The sequence below is a fragment of the Solanum verrucosum genome, unplaced genomic scaffold (assembly GCF_900185275.1).
Source record: "Solanum verrucosum unplaced genomic scaffold, falcon-dt-bn FXZP01000261.1, whole genome shotgun sequence".
Lineage (NCBI taxonomy): Eukaryota > Viridiplantae > Streptophyta > Magnoliopsida > Solanales > Solanaceae > Solanum > Solanum verrucosum.
Genome location: NW_026019969.1, coordinates 14483905 through 14492749, shown reverse-complemented (window position 1 = coordinate 14492749; position 8845 = coordinate 14483905). Strand labels below are relative to the sequence as shown.

The 8845-nt window shown below is 34.4% G+C and overlaps 1 protein-coding gene across 1 annotated transcript; it reads left to right on the top strand.

Moving 5' to 3' along the window:
* The first annotated feature begins 7713 nt into the window (after window positions 1-7713).
* Window positions 7714-8280, top strand: LOC125815101 (uncharacterized). The gene has a single exon (XM_049494488.1). It carries the CDS (start codon window positions 7714-7716, stop codon window positions 8278-8280), a length of 567 nt encoding a protein of 188 aa, XP_049350445.1.
* Window positions 8281-8845: the final 565 nt, after the last annotated feature.

The following is an 8845-nucleotide window of genomic DNA, read 5'->3' as shown; positions in this document are numbered from 1 at the left end:
CAGCTTTCCTTTTCTTCTTTTTATTTTGTTCCTTTCTCCGTACAACACCTCTTTTCTTTAAATAGGTAGAAGAATGGTAAACATAAATCACCGAAAATTAAATTAATTAAACTGAACATAATTTAGGAATTAACTTTTGATTAATGTATTGGATTGATTAGTAAGAATTTTGTTGGAATGACAAGTACTTCTTCAACTTTAATCAAGAGGTTTCAGGTTCAAGTCTCCTTAAATATAGAGTTTCGTTTGTTCGGGAGCACTTTATCAATGTTCACTTCTAATAAATTGTTTATCATATGTATTGCTAGCATTAACGAGTGATTTCAAATGTCATAAAAGTGAAGATCGAATATTTTTATGTGATTTTTGTTATTAAACATTAGATAAAAGATGAACATATATATTTTTATTTAATATGTAATTATTAAATTATCTTAATTATCAAATTATCGAAATCAAGTATCGAACATCCCAGTCCTATTTGATTTTAATAAGCTGATTTTGCTTTATATTAAAAATAAATCAAAACAAAAAAAAGTGGACAAAGGGAGTATAATACATTACTCAATTTCATAATGTTAACACCTCAATAAATTGTCATTTGTTTCACACTTAACTGGGTATTTATATCCTTCGGGTGACTCAATGGTTTAAGTTTGAAACTTTCATGTTGGAGGTCTTAAGTTTTAAAACCTTTACCTAATACAAATTACCTTTTATGTGTAGTTTGCGAGGTATTGCATATGCACGAATGTTAAACAATCAATTTACACATATCAATTGCATAGGCACAGAGTTAAATTGTCACGCCCCGAGCCTACACCCTGGGCGGGACCGGCACTCGGAGACCATTGTTGGCCCCAAGCAAACCCTTGACCTGGCTTTCTTAACTCAGCGGAAACCTGACTTAACAGAATAACTCAATGCAATGAAAGGTTGTAAAACAACCAACTGATGCATAACATGCCAAAAAGGCAGCTCGAGTCTCAAAATAGAATATTTACATATATACATAGATGAGAGACTCAATACTAACTGACTGACTGTCTATGAAGCCTCTACATACTGAGATGGATGTTGGGACAGACCCCGTAACATCCTAACAAAATAGAAACTAGAAACACGAAATAACCGAGTCCTCCGGAAAGCAAGGAGGCTCACCACTGTCTCTGGAGTGCTCAGCTGGATCAACGACGTGCAGGATGCTGATCCGGGGTACCTGTGTCTGCATCGTCATAAGATGCAGGCCAATTGGCATCAGTACATTGAATGTACGAGTATGCGAGCTGGAAAGCTAAACCACAATTTAAGCTTGAAAAGAGTACAAAAGAACACTTACCTTGGCTCTGTTCGCTCATGAATAACTGAACTCAATATATAAAGTAATAAGACACATGCAATATATAAAGCTTGTAAAACTCTTAAAACATGACGTAAAAATCATATTATAATATCATGAAAATACCATGTTTCCTCTCAAGGTCTACTTGTGCAATGTATGAATGAAGTCTCATGCCCCCATCCATACTAAGCAGAACCCTCGAGGAACCATGCTCTTTCTACTGTGGGAGCTTCTCTAACCGACAAACCACCACTATGAATATGAGTGGTGATACAACGTTTTACCTCACGTTGCTCGAGGACCATCTTATACATTGCCGTGATATATGAAGCTAATGATACAACGTTTTACCTCACGTTGCCTGAGGACCATCCTATACCTGGTCTTGATATAGGAAGCTAACTTTACTAAGTGGATCCACTAGCTTAACTTTACGGGTTCATCTAAAAAGTATGACTCGTTAACTCCTATGTTGGCTACATGGTTCTTATGGAGAGTTGAGTTTAATATGAACTCGCGTCCCCAAATCGGTGCTCGATACTACTCCCAAAATGTTTTTGACTCATAAGTGTTTTAAACACATCTTTCTTTAAATGAGATAATTACTCAAAACTTAGCCCAAAGGCTCACTTGAAAACGATGTTCCTTTTTCTTGAAAGCTAGCCCTGAGGCTCTTTTGGAATCATAGTTCCTTTCTTACTCAAATGTAAAAACATTTAGAAACTTCTTTGGGAATACATAGTTCCCTAATAGCTTTTGAGAAATGAACTCAACTTACACTCTTGACTTAACTTGAGTCTTGAGACTCTTTACTTAGATTGAAACTCTAAGCTCTTTACTTGACTTGAAACTTGAGTCTAAAAATGAAGTTAAAACGTTCAATGAAGACTCTTGAAAAACTTGGAGGACTTGCTTGAGCTTACTTCTTAACATGGCTTGACTTGACTCTAACTTCTCTTTAACTTGATACTAACTTGCCTTGAATTGAACTACGGATTCAAGGTATATGATCACACATATTTGGATGAGTTCGGGATGTTTAGAAGTACTTTGGGGTGTTGGAAACAACTAGGGAACATATGTATAACACCTAAGAACATGCATGAGAAAACATAGAAGAATGGGGGAAACTTGGTGTCCTTGGCGCTCTGCAAGACGCGGAGCGCTAGCCCTCGAAAGTCAGAGGTCACCTGCTGGCACTCTGAGAGGCACGGCGCCCCAAGGGGAAAACCTCAGAGCCTCTTTTGGGGGGCGCTGGCAGGCGCGACGCGCCAACCCCCTTGCCCAAAAACTCAACTTTTCTCCCTTTTTTCTTCAATTCTAAACCATCCTTACTTCAATGGATCTAACCCCAAACACTAAGGATCATAAATCCCTTAACATACCATAGATTACAACTCAAATACACAATCCAATCATGTCTCACAACCAACCATAAACTTCAACAACAACTAACAACTTCAACAACAATTCCAATCTTTCCTCAAAACATAAAATGAGCTTGGTGTGTGGGGGAAAGGATCAACCCACACTAAGAACTCACATACCTTGAAAGGGATCACCCCCGACGAAAATCCACATTGCTCTTTGACGGAAACTTGTTGATCTCCTCTTTCTCCTCTTCTTCTTCTCCTTCTTTTCTTCTTCTTCTCTTCTTCTTTTCAAGCCCTAGCTTTTACTCTTTTAAAGATGGGACAAAATGATCCAAAGATCAGCCCTATACAACAATATAATCCCAAAAGACTTGGCTAGGGAAAAGACTAAAATGCCCTTAATTTTCCGGACAAATTCTCTGCCAACTGCCCAACTTTCAATGGCTATAACTCGCTCATACGAACTCGGAATCGAGCAAACTCAGTGGCGTTGGAAAGATCATTCCACAAGCTTCACAAGCATAACTGGAACTACTCCTAACTCATCCTGAGCTAGGAGTTACGACTACTCAAAGTTGGCCAAAAACTCACTGATTTTCATACTTAGCCAAATTCCAGATTTTCAAATCCTTTCCAAAAATGAAAAATTTCAAATTTCAAGCCTCTTCTTAGCTATTTCAAATTGTCGGATATTACATAAATGATCAATTTACACATATATATTGCATAGACACAAAGTTAAACGATCAATTTTTACATACATACAATATTGCATTCTCGTCTCTAACTATTCGTTTGTGTATATTCTTTGCGAAAATGGTCTGAAATATATTTGAACTTTAACCGAAATTGCTGTAACGATACCAAACTTTAGAAAGGGCATGTTACCCCCCTGCACTATTTAATAGTGTATTTTAAAGGTATATATATGTCCACGTGGACATTATAAATATTGCATAATTATAAATAGTAATGTGTCCACGTGAGCATATATATACCTTTAAAATATACTATTAAATATTGCACGGGGTAAAAGGTCCTCCATAAAGTTTGGTATCGTAACAGGAAATTTGGCCAAAGTTGGAGTATTTTTCAGACCTTTTTCCCAAATTCTTTTAGATACTTTGTCTTATTGATTTTTTTTGGGAAAAAGGTCTGAAATATATTTGAACTTTGACCGAAACTGTTGTAACAATATCGAACTTTGGAAAGGACCTTTTACCCCCTGCACTATTTAATAGTGTATTTTAAATGTATATATGTCCACGTGGACATCATAAATATTGCATCATTATAAATAGTAATGTGTCCTCGTGGACACATATATACATTTAAAATACACTATTAAATAGTGCAGGGGGTAAAATGTCCTCCATAAAGTTTGGTATCGTAACAACAATTTCGGTCAAAGTTAAAATATTTTTCAGACCCTTTTCCCATATTTTAAAAAAAAAAACTAACCAAATTAGTTTTAGGAACTAAACTAATATATTTTAATTAATTAAAAGTAAAATATTTTGAGCCAAATTAAATCATACCAAAAACACTAAAAATGTGTATAACATTTGATTTGATTTTATATATGATTAAATTGGTTAAGTTTGCTTTTGATATCAACTGAAAATCGATTCGAAAAAACATGCATATCCCTATTCTCCAACTCTCTCTATTCTTTTCTATTCTAATTAATGGTAAAAAATACACCTATGTTAATATTTTTTTCCATAAATTTCATACCTCAATTATCTGTTCTTGTCTACATTACCATTCTCCTTTATAATTTGTTTGCATGATTGTTACCTACTACTCCCTCTGTCTTTATGTAAATTACATGTTCACTTTTCATTTTTTAGTTATCCCTAATTTCTTGTCAATTTTGGCAAATCAAGAAAGGACAATTTTTTTTACCTACTATACTCTCAATTAATGATTTTGAAAAATGTAGAACTTCTTAAAACTCTTAAATTTTTAATTCATCTACTTCATAACCAATAGGGGCAAAATGATAAATTCATTATGTCAATTTTTGTTTTTTTAATAGGTGTGTCAATTCAAAAGTGAACAAGTAATTAGGGACAAAATGAGTATAGTGTATTGTGTTGATAGTTTGATTACAAAATTTATTTTAATTATTACTTAAATTTTGTCATAGTGCATCATAAATTCATCAAATAACAATGAAAAATCTCATTTTATGTAACAAACAATATGGTGTGATGACATTGATACCCTTCCCTCATTTTATTTTTAATAATCTCATTTTATTCTTTTAATTATTCATATACAATCTATACAGGCCAAAGTCATTTCCGGCCCCTCAAAGTTATCCTCATTATTAATTTAGACACCTCAACTACACCTAGTACATATTGAACACCTCTACCACCCCAGATTTGAACCGTCTAAGCATTTTTTTTTATCATTTTTCATAAACTGTGTGGACCGTGTATTTAAGCTCCCCACGTGTATCCGACGTGTATAGAATGACCATTTAACAACTACCACGTGTATCCGACGTGTATTTGTATATGTCTTAATTTGGGAAGATTCCTAAATCATTAACTTTGACAGAACACTTCTCTCTCTCTCTTCGCGATTTCTTCCAAATCGAAGTTGTCCATCTTCACGATTTCCTCCAAATTGAAGTTGGATTCGTCTTGTTCGTGTTACGATCTTGAAGATTTCCTTGTGTAAGTTAGGATTGTTAATGATTTTTACATGCTTTGTTAAATGAATTCCAAAAGGCTAGGGTTTTGTAAAAATATAGGGTTTGTGATTTTTGCGAATATTTTGTCCCTTCTTTACTATTACACAGAAAATATGCTTTAAAGCTTTGTTTCTTAATTGTTGTATGGGTTATATGAGTATATTCTGTTATCTTAAGCTAGGGTTTGTTTGATATTTTGTAGGGCTAACAATTGACTATGGAGGAGATTATATTTACAAAGATTTACCATGGTGGAATCTTATCTGAGATATATGTCCCTACTTATGTTGGAAACTGTGTGTCTGCACTCAGGTATATTATTAAGGACCACTTTTCCATTTTGGAACTACTGTATTATACTAAAGAATTGGGGTATGAAACTGTTTGAGGCTTTTATGTAAAGGATTTATTGAATAAAAAATGGGTCCTAATTACAACTGACCAATATCTCCTACACCTAATTAAAGACTTAAAACATGAGGACACTTTTGAAGTATTTGTATGTCATGTATTAAATGAACTCTTACTTGACACTAAGGGACCTAGAGGCTATCTAACTAATGTTGGTGGTGAAGGTGTTGATGTTGACCTTGATGAAGAAGGTGAGACTGTTAACTTAGGTGGAGAAGGTGAGGTTGTTGACCTAAGTGGAGAAGGTGAGGTTGTTAACCTTGGTGGTGAGGGTGTTGATGTTAGCACTGGTGAAGAGGGTGTGGATGATAACTTAGGTGGAAAGGGTATGGATGATAACTTAGGTGGAGAAGGTGAATCCGATTTCTTGAGTAGTGATTCAGATCTAGATATACCTTCAGAAGATAGTTTAGATATTGATGAGGAGTTGAGAGCTTTTAGACAAGAAAGAAGAAATAAAAAACAGAGAAAAAAGGCTACTGAATTTGAAGAAATACCAGTTGGAGAGGCTGGTGGTATAGATAGAGGCTTTGAGGATATTAGGAAAAATAAAACTAACAAATATGCAGGAAAATTAGGTGGAGATGAGGATTATATTGATAGCTCTGACTGTTGGAGTAATGAACAACTAGATGTGGATGTTGTTAGGGGAGTAGATATACCTGCTAGAAGGAGAAGCAAAAAAGTTAGGTATGATAAAGATTGTGAAGTTTCAATATTTGAGCTTGGAATGGTCTTTGAGGGTGCAAATCAGTTCAGGAAAGCAGTGGCAGATTATGCTGTAGAGTACATGAGGCAGATAAAGTTAAGACCTAATGAAAAACATAGAGTGAGGGTGAGTGCAAAAATGTTAACCGTAAGTGGTTGTTATATGCTTTCATTGACATGGACTCGGGTGATTTCATTGTGAAGAACTATCATCTTGTTCACAAGTGTATTCTATTAAACATGAACAAGTTGTGTAATTCAAAGTTAATTGCTAGAAAGTTTAAGGACAGAATTGTATCTCAACCATACATAAGAATTTGGGAAATTCAAGATTTGGTTAGAAAGACATTGGGTCTCTATGTTGGTAAGACTCTTTGTTACAAGGCTAAACAGAGGATTGTGAAAGAAGACATGGGTGATTAAAATGTGAAATTTGCCAGATTATGTGACTATGCAGATATGATCAAACAAACCAATCCTAGAAGCTCTTGTTGGGTAAAAATTGATAAGAAAACTGAACCAGGAAAGAACATTTTTATGTATTTTTATGTGTGCTTTCATGCATTTAAGCAAGGATGGTTGGAGAATTGTAGGAATATAATTGGATTTGATGGTTGTTTTATCTAAGGGTGAGCTATTAGTTGTTGTTGGAAAGAATGAGAACAATCAAATGTATCCCATTGTCTGGGCAGTTGTGGATATAGAAACAAAACATAGTTGGAGCTGATTTATAATATATTTAATTGCTGATCTAAACTTGGGAACTTGTGAAGGTTTGACTGTAATGTCAGATATGCAAAAGGTATTGATAACACAGTTTCTTATATTTTAGTTTTAATTTGATCTTTACTATTTCAATTACTTATTCTGTACATATTTTTTGTTAGGGACTTATTCCTGTCTTGTTAGAGTTATTATCAAATGCTGAGAAAAGAATGTGTGCTAGACATATATGGAGTAGCTGGCATGCGAACTAGAAAAGAGAAAAAAGAAGGAAACAGTTTTGGATATGCTCAAAGGCCTCCTTTGAAGTCAAGTTTGGAGAAGAAGTTCATGTAATGTCCAAGCTAGGTAAGAAGGAAATAACAGAGAACTTGCTACATTATGATCCTAGAAATTGATCTAGGCCTTTTTTCCAAACTCACTCCAAGTGTGATGTTGTAGAAAATAACATGTGTGAGACTTTCAATTCCTGGATCTTAGCTGCTAGACATAAATCAATTATTACCATGTTAGAGGCTATTAGGCATAAAATGATGAACAACCATATAAACATGTTCAAATTTGCTGAAACATGGATATCAGACATTGCACCTATGGCAAGGGCAATACTAGAAAGAAACAAGGAGTATTCAAATATCTGTAATGTCCAATGGAATGGGTTGAATGGTTTTGAGATTAGTGAGGGGGAATATTCATTTGTTGTTGACTTGAAGAAGAAGCATTGTGACTGTAGGTTGTGGATGTTGAGAGGTATTCCTTGCCCTTATATTATCTGTGCTTATTATTACTTGAATCAAGATCCTGATCAACATGTAGAGCACTGGTATAAGAAGGAAATATTTCTCAAGGCTTACAACCATTTCATCCAACCTATTTCCAATATGAGGATATGGCCTGAAACTACAAATCCATCAATAGAGCCTCCAAAACCAAGAAAAATGCCAGGCAGACCTGGCACGAAGAGAAGAAAGAGTAAGGATAAGCCAAAAAAATGGGGGAAACTTTCAAGAAAATGAGTAAAGATGACATGTTCCTTATGCAAGAAAACTGGTCATAACAAAGTTGTGTGTGCAAGAGTAAGTAATACTTCATATTCACATTTGTAAATTGCTTAAAGTTTATATATATTATAATAATATATTTTATTTTGTGGTGACATAGTATGGGAGCGGGAGCACTTCTCAACTTACAAGTCAGGGAAATTCAAGCCAACAAAGTTATTCTCAACAAAGTTCTGTTTGTGCTGATACCACTGTTATGCCAAGAACTACTCAAACAACAGTAAAAATAGATTTAATAATTCATTTGCATTTTCTGATTATTCTACAAATTATTCATATATCCTTATTTATGCTATATAGTCTACAATAGGAGGTGCATCACATTCTACTTTCAGAACCACATATGCAACTACACAAACATCGGTAAGATTAAATTTAATAATTCATTTGCATTTTTTGATTGTTCTACAAGTTATTCATATATCCTTATTTATGCTATATAGTCTACAATGGGAGGTCCATCACATTCTACTTTCAAAACCACATATGCAACTACACAATCAAGTTTTGTTTGTGCTGA